Below are 23,988 nucleotides of genomic sequence, written 5' to 3' on the forward strand. Positions count from 1 at the left end.
AATATTTCCCTCGATATTTAGACCAAAACCTCTACCTGAATTCCTCACCAACCACGTCAAAAGGTCCACTTGATCATGTGACTGGTTCTCACAAGATAGTCTTTTTTTTTGCCAGAATGAACAGTTTTGAGAAATGGGAACAAAATAACTCTTCGTCCTTACGTTTTTTTGGAATCAATGTAAACAGAAAGGTTTCAAGTACAGCGTTGACCCATTTGTCTCCGGAAGCATATTCTAGCCAGTGTTCACAGCTGCCTTACTGTCTATAGGGACAGATGACTCCCCTTCGGCTGTGACGTGGGTGCTGGTAGAGCCGCCTGGTGCAGACAACATCAGGACCTCCAGCAGAGGACACACACGGGGCAGCTGGGCTCCTGTGGAAAGAGTGACACCCACCTTGGGCACACTCGGTGTCCTGCCTGGTACTGATCTCTGATCGGCTACAAGCCAATGATAAAGGAGAGAAGCTGCTCTTTGCAGTGCCTGTGCACCCCAGAATCATTCTAGGGAGACCCAGGGCTCCCAGAGCTTTCCCTGGGGGTGTAAGGAGCTGTAACAGCTGTGCCCTCTGCCTGTAGTGCTGGCCCCGCAGAGACCACTGTGCCTGCAGTGACGCTCCCAATGGGTTAGGGTCAGAGCTAATTCCAAAGGCCAAGCCCACGGTCACCCACCCAGCCCACTTCCCAGCTCAGCTCCTTGGGAAGCCCCCCGGGTCTGTGCATCTCCCCACAGAGAAGCTCAGGTCGTTTGTGTCAATGAAAACATTCTTGCTGCCGTAACAATGGGTGTTGCAACCATCAAGCCATCACATTACAGCTGCCCTGACGGTGAGCCCTGAGGGAACTCAGGATAGAAACAGGATGCCTGCCATCACGCCATCAGCCACTGCAGCCACCAACCCCCCGCCCCCTGCATTGAAGGTGCACCCTGAGGGGATTCAGGATGAGAAAGCATAGGACACTGGCCCCAGATAGGTGAGGTGCACATCAAAGGGGTGGTTTCAGTGAGCCCAGACTCTTGCATCTTCCCATACATTGATAAGAGCTAAATTCCTTAACTTGAGATGTCTGGTTTTCTTTCATTAACAGTAATCTTTTGATGTTCTGACTACCTGGTCTTTTTTGCAAAAACTCCTATACATCCTGGTTCCCCCCTTGCCTCTTCGGAGCAGTCCCTCAGAGCAATCCGAGAGGCTGCGTCCCGGGTTTAAGTCCTCAGTTTTGTCCACTGAATATAACATAATTCTCAACTTTTAGGTTGTGCATTTTTTTTCAGTCGACATTTGCAAAGTGGCTGCGGTGACAACCAGATAGAAGGAGATCGGGACTTGCTGAGAGAATGAGTGCATCTCAAATGGAAACAATCAATTATACATTTTTTCATTTAAAATTTGAGATCTCTGGCAAGATCAACCGTCGCAGGTGATGTTGGTCTCTTCTCAGGCTGACACCCAGATCCTGAAATTGTTTCCTAGCTCTCCACTCCCAGCTGTGTGTGTGAGATGAGATCAAGTTATCATTTTATACTGAATGTAATAAATTCCAGGACTGTCAGCAGTGATACAGTTACACCGAGTTTAGTACTGTTTCCCATCCCGCCTACCCTCCAGGGACAGCAGGGGAGGTGTACACCCCGCAGTCTGAAGTCCCACGAGCTCTGGGTGAAAAAGGTTGGGTTTGCTTTTTCCCCTTTTCATTATCCATTGATTGCTTTTTCTTAATGATTTATTGGGCTTCACTCGCAGGAGAAAAACTCCTGAGAAAACCTGGTGTGTCTGTGAGAGCCAGAATCTGTGGATTTTGTTGCCAACCTTTGTAGAAAGGCATGACTCGCTTCCCTACCAGAAAAGGACTTGATATTAAAAAAATGTTATTGACCAGTTTGGACAGGAGCAGGAAGTGAGATCCCTCCCGCAGGTAAGCCGTGGTCTGTCCCCCATGGAACTTGGCCACTCTGTAGCAGGAGAGAACCCTGAAACTGGAATAGGAGATCATGGACTGGACTGTCTGGACACCAGGCTACATGGACCACACTCTTGGTTTACCATTTTGTTTCATGTTGGTGTGAATGAGCATCTTAGAGGACATCCGATACTTAACAGTGTTTTCATCCAAATTATTCTGTGGGTTTTTTTCTACATTCTGTGTACAAATTCCAGGAGTGGGAATCGAAGGGAACAGGAGTCAAACCACAAATATTCTCCGGGCAGCCAAAATGTTTTGGCTTCCCGTGGGTTGAAGGTTGAGAAACACTCTTGTGTTTCAGCATTGAGAGGGGCTGGTGAACCAAGATCCAGGGGACCCTGACATTGGAGGGGTAGGGGGCGGGGATAGGGGTGGGGAGAGATGTTTGTGTGTTCTCTAGAGCATATTTGGCTAAAAAACCTCTTGTGTCAAAATTCACTTCTGTTCCAGAGACACAGATAATGGATCGAGTGCAGCCCATCACCCGGGATAACAGGTGTCAGGACTTGCAGGGGGACCTGGATGGGTGGCTCTGGGGTCCAGTTTTCTGCTGCCCAAGGCCATCTCACTGTGGCCCTGATGAGGTCATTCTTAACCAAAAATACTTATCAGAGGAGAAGGAAACCACATAGGTGGGACATCTCTAATGTGACAGAAACATGCTAGGTGCTGACCACAACTTTGAAATAAATGGGATGCCCCCAATTTTAAAGATGGAGACATTCCTGCCTGTGTATGCATGGTGGGTGCTGGGTCAGCCCCTCACCTCAAGAAGGAGTTGACAGTCTCAGATGTCACAGTGCTCTAAGGGCTACAGGATGACAGAGGTAGAACCTGAAATAGATACAAAATGGATGAGCTGTGAAGTGCTTTTAAGGGAATGTCCTCACAGAGCTGGGAAAATGCTCAGGGCACTTAAAGGACTGAGGTGAGTTCAGAGTGGTGCAGAGGGGTCCGCCAGGCTTGCATAATTGTGGTGAGGACTGAAGCAAGTGGGACTGGAAGTTCCCAGTCTAGACAGGGTGGAGGGAGGAAAATCAATTAGTATCAGAGGTGTAAAATGCATTGTCGCAAACAGCTTGTTTATGGGCTGCCACATGGGCCCAGGCACACTCCAGAGATGCAGGCAGTGGCTGGAGTTCTCCGTTGTATTTCACAAGTTTTAACAAACCTCCATGGCATGAGTTTGTACCCCCTTGAATGTGGGGCGGCGTTTGAGCGATCCAGCCACCCAGTGCAACACTTCCCCAGCTCCAGACTTGGACCAGTCAAGCCCTTGCTCTGGTTGGCTTCATTTGCTTCATTTTATCATGTGGACCCTGCGTCTCTGAGTGAATTTAAGTTCTTGTGTCTCCTTGCATGTTCATGGTTGCTATGGAGGTAGAAGTAAGGCAGAGAAAAGTATTTAAGAGTTCATTTTGCATTGGCTTGTTTGCTTAGTAACGAGTCTAATGTCTGCAGAACTCAAGGATTGGGAGAAACATTGACATTTTTTCTTTACATTTTTTCTATGGGAGCCTCGGCAGGGGTTGATGGGTTTTCTGGGTGTTGGGCTATTTCCTGTGGATCCCTCCCCTATTCCTTATGGGGATTCTGCATTTGATGAGCAGGGCATTTGATGGTCAGTGTCGCACAAGGAAGCATGAATTGGCATAAAAAGCAACCTTCAGGGATTGGGTTTTCCTTTGATATTAATATTTAAGTACAAGAAAATCTGAGTCTCATGGATAAAGAAGAAGTGACACATATATACAATGGAATATTACTCAGCCATAAAAAGAAACGAAATCGAGTTATTTGTAGTGAGGTGGATGGACCTAGAGTCTGTCATACAGAGTGAAGTAAGTCAGAAAGAGAAAAACAAATACCGTATGCTAACACATATATATGGAATCTTAAAAAACAAACAAAAAAAAGGTTCTGAAGAACCTAGGGGCAGGACAGGAATGAAGATGCAGACCTACTAGAGAATGGACTTGAGGACATGGGGAGGGGGAAGGGTAAGCTGGGGCAAAGTGAGAGTGTGGCATGTACATATATACACTACCAAACGTAAAATCGATAGCTAGTGGGAAGCAGCCGCATAGCACAGGGAGATCAGCTCGGTGTTTTGTGACCACCTAGAGGGGTGGGATAGGGAGGGTGGGAGGGAGACGCAAGAGGGAGGGGATATGGGAACATATGTATATGTATAGATGATTCACTGTGTTATACAGCAGGAACTAACACACCATTGTAAAGCAATTATATTCCAATAATGATGTTAAAAAATAAATAAAAACCACCTAAAAAAAAAAAAGAAGAAAATCTGAGTCTGAAAAATCTTCTCAGGAAACTGAATGATAGTATAATTGGCAGAACAGAATAGAATTTGAGGCTGAGGGCAGGTAATGCGGGGCTGTTGCTGAATGCGATGAGTTTCCTGTCTGTATTTGTTTCCAATGTGGTGAACCAATGGTTCAGATGAAAGCTCACCACAAGTTCATTGTGTGAAACGTGAGGGCAGGGTTGCCCACCCACTCATTTCTGCAAATGTGGACTCAAGGGCCCTCCGGGTACCAGGAGATGCTAGGAGCCAGGGACACAGCCACGGGTGCAGACGGGGAATAATCGCTGTCTTCATGGGCTCACATTTACATGATAACTATAAAAGCACATATCAGATGCTTCCTTTGTGCCTAGAACTCTCTACGGCTCTTTCATCTGTCCTAACCCTTTCAGTTCTCACTATTTCTTTGTGATGGAGGTGCTGTTATTGACCTCAATTTTACAGGAGATAAACTGAGGCAGAGAGAAGTTAAGAAACCTGTCCAAGGTCACACAGCTTATCAGCGGCAAAGCCGGGAATTGAGTCCAGGCAGTGTGTCCCCCTCATCTGTGGGCTGACCACTACACTGCACTGGCATCGGTGTGGACTACATCGGGCTGGGCCTCCAGTGCTGGGGAGGGATGGGGCTGGGCCTCCAGTGCTGGGGAGGGATGGGGCAGGGCAGAGGGCACAGCAGGGCAAGGGGTGGGCTCCGTTTCAGTTTTAATTTGGAATTAGACGGCTATTCTCTAAATGCCCTTCCTGCAACTAACACTCATGTGATTCTATTAAGCAGGACCTAGGAGGAAAAACTGGAAAAATATCTATGTGCCTTTAGTCTGCTCCCTGGATAGAGACCTTGCTCCTTGGGAACAATTAATTAGTGTGTTAGGCTGAATTTATTTTCAGTTGATTAGGGATCAGTCATGAAGTACTGCATTCGGTGGTCACGTCAAGTCTTCACAGCAGGCTGTTTATACTACCCGGTCACTTGTTTGAAACTTCTCAAAGTTAGAAGAAACCTAAGCCCCTCCCTGGCAGCGGGTGAAATACTTCTCGAAATGGCGAAGACGGGCTTCTTCTCTAGCAGAAATATACTTCTTGATCGGTTCCTTCCTCTTTTCAGCATCTAAGTGCTCACTCTGATGACAGGTTAAACATTTAAGGAGGTTAATTCACCACTGCAGGTGGGTTGAGAATCTTGCATGATTCTAGCTGGTAAGAATTCCTCTTAGAGGTTTAAAAAGTCTGCTGTTTCCTTCATGATTAGGAAAATAAACCTCACCCCAGGAGGTGTGTCCTGCCATGGGGTCTGTGATCATTTTCCCAGGAGAGTGAAAATAAGAGTTTTGCTCCAGCCATTCAAGCTGCCCATGGAAATGATGATGGGAGAAGTTCATGTGGGTGGTGGGCGCTGGGCTTTGGTGTCTGAGTGTTCGTATGCCGAGAAGCATCTCAGAGTGATGAGGTTTTATGTTTGCCTCTTCCCCCGACAGGGCTGCTTGACGACCCCAAACTCCCCGTCCGTGAATCCCCGTTCCACTACACTGGGTCCATCGCTCTCCCTTGGCAGCATCTCAGGGGTGTCGGTCAAGTCAGACCTGAAGAAGCGCCGAGCGCCTCCCCCTCCGTCCCTGCCCCGCGCGGAACCACCCGTGCAAGACAAGACGTCGGAAAAGGTAGGGAGAGGGCGCCGCTCAGGACCAGGGCCCCTGCTAAACGAACCCATGAATTCTCTGGAAGGTGTCTGTGCGCCCTGTCATCCTTCAAGCTTGTGGCTTTAGCAACAAGATGGTTCAGGGTGAAAAGTTAAGCTTTATTCAGAAGTCAAGGTGAGATGCCGCATCGCTTCATTTAGGGAAGATCGGAAACTATTTTTGTGCCTTCAGCCCTTAAAGGCTTAGGCTTGTTGATTAACGTTTATTTTATCTTTAGCTTTGAAATGTGGGGCACCATTGCTTAATGAGAAAATTGCAGGCACTGTAAGAAGTCTGGAGCGTGCGTAAGATGGGGATGACACACAATACAATATAGGTGCCCCAATAAACCGCGTTCACAGGACAGCTGAGAAGGTGTTTGCACGTGAAGTTGGTTTCTATGTGACATAACATCTATTTAGGGAGGCCTCGTATCTGGGGAGCCTTCAGAGCAGAGGAATGGCTTTGCACGTGACTGTCCCGTGGTGACCAGGCAGAGCCAGCGTCCCTAGCGGCTGGCCCCTTACTCTGGGCTTCTTCCTTCCTCTGCCTGAGGATTGGCCTTGAAACACTATTTGACATGCCAGGCCCTCATTTTCCAGAGGCCAGGACACTCTTTGACAGTTTTTCTGGCTTAAAATGTGACACTGAAAAAAATTATTTGGGTGGGATGTGACAGGGATGACACCCAAGGGTGGCCAGGACGGACGATGTGCTCTGGGTGCTTTTAGAAGCCAGGCTCTCCTGGGCAGCAACAGGAGTGCTCCGCAGAGACCCTGAGATGCGGGTCAGCCTGCAGTGTAAGAAGGACCCACTGTTCCTCACTGAGCTGAGATGGTTCCCGGCGACTTGCCTGGTAGCCTCCTGGCAGATACCACCCCACAACTAGGAACATCTATGTGGAGCCCCTTTAAGCCCAGCTCTCCTCCGGTAGGAGCTGACTCTCCTGACACTTTTCTCCTGCTGTGGTGTTGCTTGGCTGGCCCGTGTCTGCTTCATGGGGCCCATAGCATCACACCCTGCTGGGCTTGAGGCCCGGCCCTTTTGTGCTATTCATAAACTGACTTTCCTTAAGATAACCTAGAAACCACGTCTGTACCTTTCAGACGGGAGGCTTGGCCCCTGTATCGTGGTTAGCAGTCACGTTAGTGGCTCCGTGGCAGTGTCATGACACCTCACTTCCTTTCCTTTCCGGCCTGGTCATCTGTCTGGCCGTGTATCTGTCTGGCCGTGTATCTGTCTGTTCGTCGGTCACCTTTCTCAGTCCCTCCAGGGCTGTTCTTTATCCCGGGTCTTCCCATCTAACGGTCTCTCCATACCCAGTCCTCGCAGTCTGTCTGAAAAGCCTGTAATGCAACGCATTTTACAAGAAAACTTTTGATTTTTATGTTTCTTAAACAGTTTCTAATAGTACTAATTTATTTTGAGTTTTCCATCATATTTTCACTGTCTTTTGATAAAAGAAATGTAGGCACAAACCAAACTGGCATTGTTTTGCTGTACACATGCCCAACTACACAGTGCAGACTCATGAACACAGAGCTGCTTCCCGTGGGGGTCTGCAGTGCGTTTCACCCCTTACTTTGTGGGGAGTTAGATTTTGAACTTCCTCATGACACAGAGCATCCTTACAGCATTTAGCAATTTTCAACCACCTACCTCTGGGGGCGTCTTGTTGCTTTTGATGGGGAGGGGTATTTCTTTAGTGGTGAAAAGTGTGAGTTCCAGTATCAGGATAATTTAAGCTTTATTTCAAAAGAGTTGCATTTGCCTAATGTTATAGAATGTAGATGCTACACTGCATCGGTATTTTTAAAAATTTTATTGAAGTGTAGTTGATTTACAATGTGGTGTTTAATTTCTGCTGTATAGCAATGACTCAGTTATATATATATATATATATTCTTTTTCATATTCATTTCCATTATGGTTTATCACAGGATATTGACTATAGTTCTCTGTGCTCTACAGTAGGCCCTTGTCGTATATCCATTCTATGTATAATAGTTTGCGTTTGCTTATCCCCAACTCCCCATCCATCCCTTCCTGACCCCCCACCCCCTTGGCAACCACAAGTCTGTTCTCTATGTCTGTGAATCTGGTTTTATTTTGTAGATAAGTTCATTTGTGTCCTATTTTAGATTCCACATGTAAGTGATATCATATGGTATTTGTCTTTCTCTTTCTGACTTACTTTGCTTAATATGACCATCTCTAGGTCCATCCATGTTGCTGCAAATGGCATTATTTCATTCTTTTTTTATAGCTGAGTAGTATTCCATTGTATATATATACCACATCCTTATGTGTTCCTCTGTCGATGGACATTTAGGTTGCTTCCGTGTCTCGGCTATTCTAAACAGTGCTGCAATGAACATTGGGGTGCATGTATCCTTTCGAAGCTTGTTTTTCTCCGGACATATGTCCCGAAGTGGGATTGCTGGATCATATGGTAGCTGCACCAATTTACACTTCCACCAACAGTGCAGGAGAGTCCCCCGCTTTTCTCTACACCTTCTCCAGCATTTATTGTTTGTAGACTTTTTAATGATGGCCATTCTGACCAGTGTGAGGTGACACCTCATTGTAGTTTTGATTTGCATTTCTCTGATAATTAGAGATATTGAACATCCTTTCATGTGTTTGTTGGCAGTCTGTATGTCTTCTTTGGAGAAATGTCTATTTAGGTCTTCTGCCCATTTTTCGATTGGGTTGTTTGTTTTCTGGTATTGAATTGTAGGAGCTGTTCGTATATTTTAGAAATTAAGCCCTTGTCAGTCGCACCATTTGCAAATATTTTCTCCCAGTTCATAGGTTGTCTTCTCGTTTTGTTTATGGTGTCCTTTGCTGTGCTGCATCAGCACTTTAAAAATTCCTTCTATCCAGAGAAGTTACGTTTTTCAGATTTTTATGTGCTTTTCCAGAGTGGATAAAGTCGGCTTGAGTGGGAAAATGTATATTAAGTAGAGAATTGGGAATTCTGAATGAAAAATAAATAGTACCGTATACACTGCAGAATGAATAGAGCCCCCTCTGAGGCAATAAAAGCTTCTTTACTGAAATCCGTTTTATTTGGCACAGAATGAGTGGAGAAATTGACTCACAGCAACCATCTCCTTTCTTAAGAACATGAATGGCATATGGATTCGATTTAAGCATTTGCTATGACCGTGCTTTTTTTTTTTTTTCCTTTCTAAATGAAAGGTATTTTGTTATTTACTAATTTCTGGGAAAGGAACCCAAAAATGTATTGTCGTCGTTGGGGAAGAACGTCAATTCCTTCTTCCTGAACTTCCTCCCATATAAAGATAAGATGTTTGTTTGGAAAGCCTTATTTATAGGCAACTGTTACTAACACGAATATCCTGAATCAGGAGGAAAGGATTATTTTCAAGGCCGTGACTAGTTTATAGGAAAATGGGAATCTTAGATTTTCTTCTTTTAAAAGACTTTTTTCTTATCAACTGGTATTAAAAATTCAGTACAGTAGCCCCTTCCTGTCTGTGGGTTTCCCCATCCTCGGATTCAACCAATCATGGATCAAAAAGAGTCAGAAAAAAATAATTCCAGAAAATTTCAGAAAGCGAAACTTGAATTTGCTGTTTGCTGGCAACTATCTACATAGCATTTACATTGTATTAAGTATTATAAACCACCTAGAGATGATTTAAAGTACACAGGAGAACACGGGTAGATTATGTGCAAGTACTGCCCCATTTTACAGATGGGCCTCAGCGTCTGAGGATTTTGGTGTCTGAGAGGGTCCTGGAAACATCTCCCACTGAGACTGAGGGGCGACTCTATTTACTTTTTCAGGTCTTAAAGGCAAAATAATTTCAGCCATCTTCCAGGTCATCTGAAACTTTTAAAAACTGTAACCTTTGTCTCAGAATTTGCAACCTGCTTCTATACTCATGATTTGAGTATTTGTTATTTCTAAAAGTGCTTTTCAAGAAGATTTTTCCAGAGGCGTTTGAGCCAGTGAGAGAAACGGGTGGCATCCTTGTACCAGCCCTTCGACAGAGGGGTCAGTGAGACAAGGGAAGCCACGTGCCATTTTCAGAAAAAGGTGGAACTGCTCTCTGCCTCAGACCTTCACCTCTCGTCCCAGTGCCTTGAATGAAGTTTTAATTACGTGGAACGTTCAGACAGGAATGATCTATACATTAGGGCACCATGTGCTAAGTCAGTATATTTCAAGCTTGAGTGAGCGTCAGAATCCCCCCAAAGGGCTTGTGAAAACACACTTGCCTTGGTTCCACACTGAGGGTTTCTGATTCCGTAGGTCTGGGGCCAGGCCTGAGAACTCGGGGTTCAGCAAGTTCCCAGACAAACCCCACTTTGAGAACCACCACCCCACAGACCTCTACCTGCCCCATCTGCCCGCCCAGAATTTGGACTAATCTGATGTGAGAGCAGCAGGTCTACTTCGTATAAATATTTTTAACAGATCTGGAGAGATTCTTTGGCAGAAACGTTACCACCATCATGCACCGTTAGCTGAGGCCTAAAGCTATCTATTAAGAGAAATGAGTAGGTCCCACTTCTTCTCACTGGGACCTGGGGAAAAGGACAGAGGAATTGCCTGTTCCAGACGGGATCTTTCTCCCTCTTTCATCTTGGAGGGGCCCCACTGTCCTCTCCCCACCTTGCTCCGTGCTGAGATGACCCCTTGCCTTGTCCTTAGCCCTGCACAAGGGCTTGCTGCATCTGTGTTTGTGTCAGAGCCCCCTTTATACAACAGGTCTTAGCCACGGACCCCAAGGAGACTCGCCTTCCTGTCATTTGCACACATCTCTCCCCCTGGGGCTGCTCTTGGGTCAGCATTCAGGTCATGAATAGGGGCAGAGGACACAGGTGCCCGGGTGGACAGCCCTCCACTCGCTTGCTGGTCCTCAGTTTCCTCCTCTACAAAATGGGAACGATCAAAGCAGCCTCCCCAGGTCCACAGGGTAGAGGTCAGAGCAAGGCCCCTGGAGCCGCTTCCTGGATTCAGATGCCAGCAGCTCTGTCATTCCTGGGAACACGATCTTGGCAAGTTGCTCCACTTCTGAGACTTGTTTTCTTAGGTGTGCAGACTGTACTGTGGACTGGAGGTGAGAGCTGGCCCCAGGGCCCTTGGGGAGTGGAGGGGCCAGGGTGCAGGGGGTCCGGCCAGGGTCCTGCATTAACCAAGTGGAAGATTGTATTTAAAGATCAAACGCTTTATTGCTAGAAACACCAAATGTATAACGAGAAGTTGCCCAGCCCCTGGAGCAGGCTTATTCTGTTCAAGGATGCCTGCTTATCTCGGTGGCATTTTCCCCTCTGGGCACAAAGCTCAAAGAGCCTACTCACTAGTCCACACCTTCGGAGGAGTGTGGAGGAGAACGCAGTGGATCATCCCTTTGGAGCCCCTGTTTGAGACCAAGAGACTAGAATACCGTCAAGTCATCCTTCCTCAGGGGACTCAATTCACCCATTAAAGACGGAAAATCCCGTGAACTGCATCGGCCGACATCGCATTTGTACGACCCCTGTCAGGTTAACGAGCAGTGTACCTCACTCTTCATCTCTGTCCATTGATTAAAAGTAACTTGTGGAAGTCTGCTAGACAATGCTGTGTCTAACTTTAGCTGCCATCATCCACAGATATGGAATAAACAGCTAGCCGTTCATCTATTCAGTCCATATCCAGTTGTTATACACCTGCTTCAGTGGCAGTTACAGCTGTGCATCATTTTTTTATTCTAAGTAGAAGTAATTCAAAAAATATATTAGTTATTGAGGCGTTCTTTTGTCCTATTTTATTTGAATTTTTGTGTTCGTTACGTTCAGCTCCAGATAATTCCAACATGACAGTGCATTTGTACATTATCTCCAGTTTATTGCATTGAGACGAAAATAGCTCGTGATGTCGGCTATTATAATGAGAGATGACGGAGGCGTGTTATGATCAGTTATTAGTATAAGCCAAAATGGAACTTTCTATGAAATATATGCTTGTGTAGTCAACAGATAGTTTGAAGAGCTGCTATATGCAAGGCCGTGCACTTGAAAACACCAATTGATATTCATTACTGTAATATCTCAGTACAATGTACACATAAGAACACAGTATCTCCTGCTGTGTAAATAAGCAGGATAATTGGGGAATGTTGGGAATTTAGCAGAAAGCACTACTACTTGCAAGTTCCATTTTCTGGATCATCACGAGAGTTAGGTAATTAGAATATTACAGGAAATCATAAAACTCTGCTGTCCGGACTCCCAGAGACACGTTTCATCAAGAACGGGGGTGTGCACGTGGCCCTGGTCAAGGTGGACTTCTGTGGCCGTGTTTCTGGGCCTGCTGGCCTGTTCCTGATGCGCTCTGCTTCCCGGGCCAGAGCAGAAGGAAGCCCTGGTGGCCCTGGTTCCAGGGAATCTGCAGGGAGCAGGACCGTGGACCGGGGGCGATCAGGCCACGTGGCCAGCGGGACCAGATCCTGTCTCCTCTCCCGTTAGGACTGACATTTTTTGCTTATTGGAACGAACGTCCAGAAGATGCTGGGGTCGAAGTGATTCTGACTTTGTAGTCATTGCTTGTCACCCCTGGGCCTCCTGGGGTAAGGTCCACTCCATTTCCTATCACACACCTCTTGGTTGTTCTTTTGTTTCTGGAAAGGTGGTTGATGCTTGGAGACGTTTTAGAATTTATTTTTCATAATAATGAAAGACTTTTGGCTACGGCTGGCATGTCGGCTTCCTGCAGTGCCGGGCTGAGCAGGGGGGATCTGGGCTGGACGGGGCTCGGCAGACAGGAGTGGTCCTGCAATTCGCCTTGTGCATCAGACGAGGCCCCCCCGGACCCCGCCCCATGTGAGGGATGAAGGGGACACGGTCTCGGGTGCACAGGGCGCTCTCTCTCTCTCTCACGTTACATCCCACCTGTCAGGGGATCTCGATCGGAATCCAGGTCCTCCCACTGTGCCCTACCGCCCCCTACCCCAGGGCCCTGGTGCAGTCCCAGGACATAACTCCTCACTGGTCCCTGCATCTGCTCCTGTCCCTCCCCCTCGGCCTCCTCTTTATTCCATACTCGACACAACAGAAGGAGGATCCTGTCTTTTCTTGAAGCCTCGGGGGCTTCACCTCCCCCTGGGCCCCCGCGCTCTGGGCCAGCCGCTGCCTGTGCTCTCAGCCCTCTCCACAGGCCCTCCCGTGCTCCCTGCCCCGACCCTGCTCCGTGTCCCTTCCGAGACCCTCTGCCCTCTGTCAGTCTCTGCGTCCTTCCCCTGTTCCGTTTTTCTTGTAGCTGCTAACCCGTCCGCCCGGGGAAGGAGGTTTTGCTTCTTTATTCACTAACCTCTCCCCAGTGTCTCCCACCAGGCCGTTCCATCAGTAAACGTTTATATTAAATTCGCTCATATGTGTATCATTCCTGTGTCAAGCACCTATTGATGGCTCCTGTCGAAGTGAAAGCACCGGTTTCAGAATTTATGTGGAAATAGCTAAAGAATTGCTTTGCTCCAGAGCCAATGTAGAGAGGGCAGCTCCTCTGGACCATGCGTGCAGGATTCGCTCATCCTTGAGGGACAGGAGCTAAGAGTAGTTGCAGAGCTGGAAATGACCTCGTGCTGTGGGCGGAAGCAGGTGCAGGGACCGTGGGGGGCGAGCGGCAGGTGGGCGGTGTGAGACCAGAGCAGCTGCTGCGAGGGGTCCTTGAGGAATGGGCGGCCCTCTGAGATGAGAAGGGTCCGTCGCTGCTTCCGCGTCCATTGGAGGAAGAGCAGAACGCGGCACATGGCACGGACATCACTGCCCAAAGGAGCCTCGAGAGCAGCGGGCTGACGGGGAGGGACGGGGCGGGGCCAGAAGGGGTGTGGCCGACGCTGGGCCCGCCCCCCGATGCACCCCCTGCTCATCTGTTCTGTGGGTGCAGAGACACACCGAGAGGGTGCGGATGGATCGCCGGCACAGCAAAGCTCTCGGTTTCTTCTCTCCCTTCCCCCCACCCTCCATCTCTTCCCCTTTCTCTCTCCTCTTCTTGTTCAGTCTTTTTCTGCAACCCAGGTTTTTCTCCGTTTTGATCCGTATATCCTGTGAAATTCCCTTCAGTCCCTTTGGTCTTCCAAAGCCTGTCAACCATATTTCTTCAGAATGATAACGTATACGTGTGTGTGCCACTGTTTTCAATATTTGGAAAGTACAGTTCCCCATAAATGGTCGGATTTCACCCTCACAGCGGTCCTGGCAGGTTTGCTGACTCTGAAGGCCCTTCTTCAGGTGAATGGAGGAAACTTGGCGGCCACGCAGCCCAGAATGGTGGAGCTGACTCAGCCCCGCTCCGCCTCCTGTGGCACCGCTGGGCGTCCCCCCTGCGGGTTGCCCCCATAACCAGAGGAGGACCTGGCCCTCCTTCACCTGCAGACGCTTTCCCTCTGCCGCTGTTTGTAAGAGATGAACCAGAGCTGGGAGAGGAAGAGGGTGTCCGCGTGAAGGAGGGGTCCTCTGTCTCCAGGGGCTGGTCCTGGAACTGGAATAGACCCCCCACCGCACACCGGGGCCAGCGGTGGGGACTTCCTCTGAGATGTGGCAGAAGTCCCCCCATCCCCCAGCGAACTTGACCGCACCCTTAAGCGGCCGTCCGCAGATCCCCGGGAGGGCTGTTTCCTTTCCGTTTTGCAGTGCCCATCCCTCTGGTGAAGGTCAAGGGCAGGGCAGGTAGTACGTTTTGTGTCCAGCTGGAGGTCAGCACCTAACAACACGGCTTCCGCAGAGGAGCTGAGCGGACCCGGGTCCCTCCCCTGGCCCCCCAGGGCCCAGCCCTTAAGTCCCCTCCCTCCACGTGCTCCAGCCCCCGCCCACCCTTGCTCCCTGCGTGGATGGGCAGGAAGGGAGGCCTCCATCGCAGCATCTCACGCGGCAGACCTTTTGGCTTTTTCTGTGTGTTGTCTCTGGGCCTTTGGGGCACGTTTCTTGCTTTTGAAGAGCCTTACCCCAGCCAAGATGTGCCTGGCACTCTCTTCCCACCGCAGGGCCTCGCTCTGGATTTTTGGTCCCAGGCAGGATGCAACAAGTGACTTCCCGCCAGAAGTCATCGCGCTTTTCCCCACTGCATCCACCCCATTAGCAGAGTGCAAAATCTCCCTGATTTGTTGGGTGCAGTGCATTGCGCTCGTGTGGCTCTGTCCCTGTCCATTGGAGGAGGAGCTGGTCCAAGACATTGTGACACGGAATGCGTTTTGCAGTGTGCGTGATTTTCCGGTTCAGTGTCCTTGTAGGACAACCCTTGCTCTCAGCTATTCTCCGAGAAATCCTCAGCAGAGGTCGGTTATGTGCCACTAGGTAGAGGGAGCACTGGTGACAGAGTCCAGACAGGCCCATAGCACCGTCTCAGTGCCACAGTCTCGGCATACAGCTTGGAATTGCTGTGCACTGGACCGCTCCCCAGCCTGGGACAGTGCCGTGTTCCTCGTTAGGCCCCAGGCTCCACGCACAGTACCTGGCAGGCAGCAGACGCCCTGCGAGCACTATCAGGAGACTCGGGTGAGACTACATAACCTTGTCTCCCATCGGGGTGGATGAGTCATCTGTCTGGGCGGAGCTCTCGGGCCACAAGTCCAGGGAGGGTGGGCCTTGTTTTAATCATTGACTCAAATGAGTGATTCGGCTGGGTTCAGGTAGATGAAAGCAGGTGGACAGGAGGGTCTGTCAGGGCCCCGAGTGACCAGTAGGCTGAGCAGGTCTTCAGTGGGGGGGGGCATTTGGGCTGAGTTGGGGCTCCAGTGGCCCCAAGATGAGTCACTCCTGTGATCCCTGCGCTGTCGGTCCTGGACAAGAGGGTCCCCAGGTCCCATTCTGCCCCTCCTTTTTCCGCAATCCAAGGCTGACCCGGGGCCCCTAGGTTTCCAGGGCCAGAACGCCCGAGGGAAGGGTGCTGGTGTTTGGGTGGCATGGGCACCCAGGTGAGGCTGTGCAGAGTTTCCAGCACCCTGAGCTCCACCAGCCCCAGTGTGATAGAGGGAGGGGCTGCTGCCGATTAGGCCTGCGCCCGGGTGGCCGTGTGTCCAGGCCACATCGTAAGAGATGAAAACTAAAGGTGCCCAGAGGAGAACATTATGGGAGTTGATGAGTCTGGAAATTGCCACCCCTTATTTTTCAAATAGCAGAAGTTAGAATATTATAAAATATTAGAATATTGAGAGAAGGAAAGGACATGACAGCCCCATTCAGATATTTGAGTCCCTATCCTGAGGCCCCAGAGGACAGGATGGGAAGCAGCAAGTGGACACTCTAGAAATGTTTCGTTTAGTGGAACAGAGGAAAGAATTTTTCTGTGGGGCAGAGTCGGGGAGGGAGCAGTGAGTATGTGGGCAAAACACCTCGTGGCAGTTAGATTTAGTGTTTGCTGACGTTATCTTGTAACACGATGCTGCTGCATGGTCTTCCATTGTCTCACCCGCTCTTCTGGGGACAGGGTCTCCTCTTACGGCTCCCGGGGCCCATGAAGCATAAGTGACTTGCTCAAGGTCACGGCAGTGAGAACAGTTAAAGAGTAAAGGCTGAAGCGCTGTCTGAGCACAGCCTCGTGGCCTCCAAAATCTGAATTTTTACCTCGAATAGTGCCTGCCGACCAGCTAAGTTAAAAGGCGACCAGTCTGCTCAGGCTGGCCTGACAAAACGCCACCATGGGGCTTAAACACAGACATCGGTTTCTCACAGTCCCAGAGGCTCAAGTCTGAGATCAAGGTGTCTGCAGGGTCGGTTCTCCTGAGGCCTCTCTCATGGCCTGTAGATGGCTATCTTCCTGCTGTGTCCTCACGCGGCCTTCCCTCCATGTGTGTGTGTGTGTGTGTGTGTGTGTGTGTGTGTGTGTGTGTTCTCACTGTCTCTTCCTCTTCTATAAGGACACCAGTCATATAGTGGGTTAGGGGCCACCCCAGTGGCCTCATTTTAACTTGATCTCCTCTTTAAAGGTTCCATCTCCAAATACAGTCACATTCCGAGGCCCTAAGGGTTAGGACTTCAACATACGGATTTTGTGGAGACAGAATTCAGTCCATAACAAAGGGATACTGAGTTTCTGTTTCTGTGCAAAGCAGTTTTCTTGGCCATAAGGAGTTCAAGGACAAATAACACACAGTCTTTTCAAAGCTCTTAATATTTAATTGGTGCAGAAATTCTGTGCCTCCGAAATACCAGAGAATGGCCCTTGTCTGCGGAGATTGTGGCATGGGGTCCAATACAGCGACAGCAGCCGACCCCACGGGAAGCTCCCACGTGCACCATTGCTTTTCACGATTCCACCTGATCCCCTTCCCCGGAAAATGATCCATTGATCCGATCGGGGGCCAGCGGCTAGACTGGGTGAAGGCGTCACTTCTGACTTCCTTCCTGGTGCGTGGTACGTTGGATCACGGGTCAAGTCCTAGTGGAGAAACATTGTCCAGCCCGGCTAGGAGCGTTGAATGTTAAACCAGCCAAGGGCGAAAGGCCGTGGCGTCATACCGACCACAGGCAGCGGTCCACTCACCGGCACAAAGCCTTTCTGTGGCTCCTGGGCAGAGGTCCTGTCCCCAGCCAGCTGGTCCCAAGGCCACGTGAAACAATTATAAAGACCAACACCGGTTCAGTGCTTGCTGTGTTTCAGCTGCAATGCTCACACCTTACGTAATCATCTCATTTAACTTCATCTTTACAACGTCTCATGAAGTTGGCACTGTTCTTATCTTCGTTGGACAAGTGAGGACACCAAGGTTCACCGAGGGGAGGTGGGGTCAGAGTGTGTCCCAGGGCCCTCGGGCATCTCTCCTGCAGGGAGCTCTCCCGCATGGGTGCCGAGTGGGGTCAGAGGGAACCGTGCGGCCGTCAGGGGGCACTGTGCTGAAGTGGAATGTGCAGACTGGAATCCCATTCTGCAGGCTCTGCAGTACGGAGTAGCGGGGGCGGGGGGGACAGCAGGTGCTGAGGTATCTTCCTCCTGTGCTACGTGGTCACCTCTGATGCAGAGATTCTCAAATGGATGGAGCATTTGAAACGCAAGAGCTCACTTATTTACTCATCATTGGCAGGGAAGTCATGTGTTTGCTGTTGGAGAACCAAACCTCAACGATGAAAACCATTCTAAAGATCTTCTTGAAGGGAGCACGTATCATGCTCCATTGCGTACTGCACTTTCCTAGTGCTCGGAGCTCCCAGGACCCTTTCTCAGCGGCCCGCTCTGCTTATCATGGAAGTGATGCTACAGTTGAAATATCTGGCAGAATCAGGATAGAATCAGTTCACCTCCATACGTGCCCTTTGGCAAGGAAATTAAGCCAAACTGGCAAGTGACTGATGGGAAAGGCTGGGCTCCTGTCCTTGTGTAATCCTGTTCTCTGGGTAGAAACTGCTGGATAAACGGGGTTAATTTCACCTGACCCACCAGGGCCAGAAGTATATAAACCTGACCCATATATAAGTCTGAAACCCATATTGAACTCATAGTAAAAGAGATGATGTGTGAAGCCTTTACTGAAGCCATGGCCAAACCCTGAAAATAGATCAACCAATACTGCTCAAAGGTGGATATCTGCTGATTTTTTGAGATGCCTCCTCTATTTGCTGGTTCCCCACAATTAACAAAAGTCTGTTTATCTGCTCATACAATATGTTATGGGACTTCAAAGGTCTTGACAGGAATGAGGCATAAAACGAATGGGGCTGTGTAAAGTTCTTTTGGACCTAGCCAAACTGCCTTTGAGTTTATATTTTAAAAAATAATGTTCGCTTAGCCTTCAAATGTTCCGAATATAAAGTATATCTGCCTGTTTAGTGCACGAACAGACTACGGCAAAACTAAATAATGGATTTACACTAATTGTTTTTGTAATAAACAGCCAGTATAGGTTTCGTTTATATCCTGAAATATGGGAAAGCAAACCCGAAACATATTATGGTACAGAACGATCTTTTTAAAAATGTTGGGGGTAATATTCCATCATGTATGGGGACAGAGTTTCAGTTTAGGAAGGTGAAAAATTCAGAAGAGGGATGAGGGTGAGAGTTGCACAACAGTGTGAATGTACTTAGTGCCACTGAACTGTACAGTTAAATAGGGTTAAAATAGTATGTTTTATATTCTGTGACTTTTACCACAGTAAAAAACATTAAAAAGTGTTGGGGGAAGTGGAAAGGCTGAGGATGTCCCCTCTGGTGTCGGGATGTTTCCTTTTCCCCTGGAAGCAGCAAAGAAGATGAGGGCTGCAGTGTGTTTAGAGGACGTCCAGCTCCTTCGCCAAAACAAACATCCCTGTGAGACTGTGGGGTTCATCACAGAGGCTGTGAAAACAGTCGTGCAGCCAAGGAACTTCCTTGGGTGGAGATGGCAGGTCCTCCATGACGAGAGTTTGCAGAGAAAGGAACCAGGAGCTATTTTTGCTGTTTCGTGCCTACCTTTTGTTCTGGATCGTTTCCTCCCTGACACTTCCAGCTAAAGAAGCCAGTGTTTGTTGGAAGAAGATTCGATTCTTGCGTATTTTTAGGTGTCGTTCGAGTCTGACATTTTAGGGAGGCGTCTTTGATAAAAATCAAAATGAAAAGCGAGCTGGCTATTCTACACGTTGACATTTGAGTGACACAGGAAATTAAAAGCTGGGCTTTGTGTTACAGGGTCACACGGTTTAAATATCCCCTGTTTAAATATGCTGTTCTTACCTCATTCTTTGTCCTTTCGTCACTTTGTTTTTGCCTATCAATCATGTCAACAGTTCATATGTTTCTCATTATAAAGGGAATTTGCTAAAATTGTGACTTCATTATTTTTCCTACCTTTACATTTTGCTTCTTCCTATCCAAGCATTTTCATGATTCTTTCCAATCACTTTGGTAATCAACAATCAGAAAAGTGGATTTTAGAATAGAAATCAATATTTCAAATTTAAAATGGAAAAGACCCTAATTCCTTTCTTTGAGGCATCATTCAGCCTTCAGAACCCTGGACCAGTTTAGACCTTCTACCCAAGCCCCATCTTGTCTTGAACCTCCATCCCCACCTCAGCCTCGCCTGGTCTGGGTTCACTGTGGTTAATTGACCTTCATGTTTAGAAACATTTGATTTACTGCCCAGCCAAGTTCACAGTTTCAGTCTCCGTGAAGCTTTTGCTTCTGTGCCTCAAAAGACACAACCAACGGAGTCAAAGACAACATATAAAATGGGAGAAAATACTTGCAAATCATATATCTGATAAAGGGTTCATATCCGGTATATATAAAGAACTCCTATAACTCAACAGCAAAAGATAAACAACCTGATTAAAAAAGGGCAAAGGACTTGAATAGTGATTTCTCTAAAGAAAACACACAAAGAGCCAGTTAGCCCATGAAAAGATGTTCAACATCACTTAACATGAGGGAAATGCAAGTCAAAACCAAAATGAGACACCACCTCACACCCGTTAGGGTGAGTCCTTCTCAAAAGGACAACAACAATAACAACAAAACCCAGAAAATAACAAACGTGGTCAAGGATGTGAGAAATTGGAACTTCTGTGCACTGTTGGTGGGAATGTAAAATGGTGCAGCCACCATGGAGAACAGTATGGCAGTTCTTCAAAAAGTTAAAAGTAGAGTTTCCGCATGATCCAGCAATTCCACTTCTGGGTGTATAACCAACAGAACTGACAGCGGAGTCTCAAGATATTTACCTATCCATGTTAGTGGCAGTATTATTTACAAAGGCTGAAGCAGACCAAGTGTCTGTCAGGGGATAAATGGACAACAAAATGTGGTCTATACGTACCCTGGAATATTAACAGCCTTAAAAAGGAAGGAAATTCTGACACATGCTATAACATGGATGAACCTTATGCTTGTAAGGGAAGGACATTATGCCCGTAACGAAAAGACAAACACTGTCTGATTCCACCTCTGTGAGTACATTGGGTCGTCAGAGTCACAGAGACAGAGAGCAGAATGGTGGGTGCAGAAGCCCTGTTGGTGACTTCGCCACAAACATCTTTGTACCAAGCAGTTTCGCTTGCACGATAAATCGGCCATAAGGCAGCTTTGCCATAAAAATTCAAACGCCTGTAATTCACAGCAGTCTTCAAGAGCATTCATGATCGATCGATCCTCTGGCTAATTTAGGCACGACATCTTGTTCCCTCTTGCCACCTTTATCGGATTTATCACGCAGTATTAGAAGTTGGAGGCAAAAGAAGAATCAAGCTCGTCCTGTGCCCCCAAAAAGACATGGTTACGTGATTCCTGATGAGTATAAGTTTCTTGAAAATGGTGAACATTTTCTGCTATTTGTTAGTGGAGAACATGATGCAGACAGAATTTTGGTATTTGGCACAGAATCTGGCTTAGATTATTTGGTGAAATGTAAGGACTGAGCTTGTGATGGAACATTTTAAATGTAGCCTGGATATGGGCTACCAGGCATGTACATTACATATATTGACAAGAAATAGCAGCATCTCCCGTCTGTTCACTTTATTTCCAGGGAAATAAGAAGAGATTTAGAGCACATTTTTTTATATTGTGAATAGCTTATGTCCAATATTAAATCCTGAATCTTTAATGATCAACTTTGAGAAAGGAGGTATCATTGCTTTCTCGAAGACATGCCTGAGTGTAACTATAACCATGAATCTACACATATTTTAAATGTATTCCAATATTTTTTATTTTCATTTTCACAATAAAATCTTTTTTAAATTTTGCTATTCATGTTCATATTGCATTATGTCTTTGTTAATTTTATTTTTTTAATCTAGATTTTTATTTTATTTTGTTATTTTATCTTTCATGACAAAATTGTCTTATGGTCAGTTAGGTGTGCAGCAAAACTGCTTGTGGCAAAGAGTCCTAGGGCAAAAATACCTAGAACCGTCGGCAACTGGGGGAAGGGGGGGGAGAGTTGTTTAAGGGGTGTAGAGGTTCAATTTTGCAAGATAAACAGATTTCCGGAGATTGTAAAACTATCTGAATGCACTTACTACTGAAGTGTAGACTTAAAAATGGTGAAGATGGTTAAGTTTTATGTTGTGTGTATTTTACTGCAAATAAAAATAATGATTCGCCACTTATTGATGAATAAGTGATTCACCATTTCCTTCAAAACGTAAAATCTTAACTGAAATAGCTGTACTTAAATACGGAAAATATACTTTCCCCAAATGCCTTACTTGTAGCATATTTTTGGGTAAAATATTTTTAATGACCCTAAGAAAGTTCACTGATGCCGTAAACATTTTTAGTGGGTAGATTTATTTGACAGCGAAATAACTTGGGTTTTAGTCTTTCCTTTTCCCCTCATGCACTTTCTCTCTCCTACATGTCACACCATTTTGACAACACTGTCTTGTCCCTCTGAGCTGCTCACGCTGGCGTTATAAAGGGCTCTGTGGTTTTCTCTTTCTTTTTTATATGACTGTACTTATTTACAGTGTTTACTTCCTCTCATATCTTAACGCCACCAAAACAGGACTCCAGCAGGAAATCTGAAAGCATGTAGCATGGCTTTGCAGAGACAGCAAGCAGTGAAACAGCAACAACTTGTACTTAAGTGAGATCCAGACATTTAGAGATCATGTGGCCTTTCTCATCCACTTACTGTCTGTACAGCTTTGGACCAGGATCTCAGAAGGAGTTGCCAATCAACCTTTCTGATTTATGTTTCCTGAGAAATAAAATAAGAATAACTCCTGTGCCTGTCTGCGTAACCAAGGCTGTTTTGAAAGGCTAATATATTCACAGGACTTGTAAGAGTACTTACAAGATCAGCAAGGATTTTCAAGTATATAAAGCCCTATATGGATGAATATTCATTTCAAGTGAACAACCTTTGGGAAACATCTAAATAAAACCTGACTGTTGCCATTACCCCTGTTTATGTGGGGGTCACATGGGGTTTACTGCAAAGACTTTAGTTCAACAGACAGTTGACCTCTATTGGTGCTACAAAATCTTAATTTTTCCCTTAGAAACTTTTCTTAATTCCCAGTTTCCATATTAACATAGCAAGGCTTAAGGTGCAGTTTCTCATTTTAGAGGTGAAAGGACCTTTCAGATAAAGAACACAGCTTAGCTCTCTCCCCCTTTTACTTTATGAACAAAGGCCCACGGTTAATAGACTTGCCCATGCCAGCCAGCTGGTGAGCTTCAGTTTCTCCAAAAGACCTTGGTTCTCATGGTTCTCAGATGGATGCTTTTACAACTGTTATTTATGAAACTAGTATTTCCATTGGTATTGAGCTACTTCTTGATATAAACTATTAGAAATGTGTTACCATACATATCATTAGGATGACAACAGATCCAAGACTACAGAGCCTGAATACCGTGGTAATTTAAGAGAGAAAATAAAATCACCAGAGACACTTAATGGATAACAAAACTAAGAGAATCAGTCTTTGCCAGATAATGTTGCTATAACTCTGATAGGTGTATTTTAACATTTTGGTTTCTCTGAATCAAATTGTGTCATCTGTTGGACATTCTGGTACTGTAATCTCTGGTGACTTTAATTATAGAAGAGGAAATAAAACACTTTCAGCAACTCTGGGACTTAGGAAACTAATTTTGTGTTTGAGAGTTCTGAGTCGCAGATACAGCTGAGATTTCACGTGACTCCAGAAAGACTGGAGAGCATTGATTTGCAGATGGCGTATTTCTTTTATTGATGCCTCTCTGAGCTGAATCCAGACTGCTCCCACAATGTAGAGCATAGGTTTGCTTGTTTGATGTATGCAGCATGCCAGGAGGATGTAGGCTTTGCCTGGATTTGAATGTGAGGCTCTACCAGCACTGACCTTTGCAACTTTGGAGAAGTTATGTTACCTTCAAGGGCCCAGATTATAAGACTGTAAAATATACTTTTGGCCCTGGTGGCTCTGGTGTTTCCCAGAGATTCACATCCTTGGATGAACCCCTCTCCTTGGGTTCACTGGAACCTACAACATGCTTCTGACCTATAGAGTATATGGCAAAGGTGACGGGCTATCACTTCCTTGGCTAGGTTACATTATATGGTAAAGATGATGGAATGTCTCTCCCTTGGATACATTTC

At 46.8% G+C, this 23,988-nt stretch overlaps 1 protein-coding gene across 9 annotated transcripts in view; it reads left to right on the top strand.

Annotated features, from left to right (window-relative positions):
* Positions 1–23,988, top strand: part of COBL (cordon-bleu WH2 repeat protein) — a 264,711-nt gene that overhangs the window by 148,647 nt on the left and 92,076 nt on the right. For all 9 annotated transcript variants that reach the window (XM_027124111.1, XM_027124116.1, XM_027124113.1 and 6 more), the window contains one exon: positions 5,769–5,951. In XM_027124111.1, the coding sequence (XP_026979912.1) occupies positions 5,769–5,951 (183 nt within the window). The remainder of the gene's footprint in view (positions 1–5,768; positions 5,952–23,988) is intronic.

Source organism: Aethalodelphis obliquidens, unplaced genomic scaffold (genome assembly GCF_003676395.1).
Source record: "Aethalodelphis obliquidens isolate GAN/ISIS:26980383/991018 unplaced genomic scaffold, ASM367639v1 scaffold27, whole genome shotgun sequence".
NCBI lineage: Eukaryota > Metazoa > Chordata > Mammalia > Artiodactyla > Delphinidae > Aethalodelphis > Aethalodelphis obliquidens.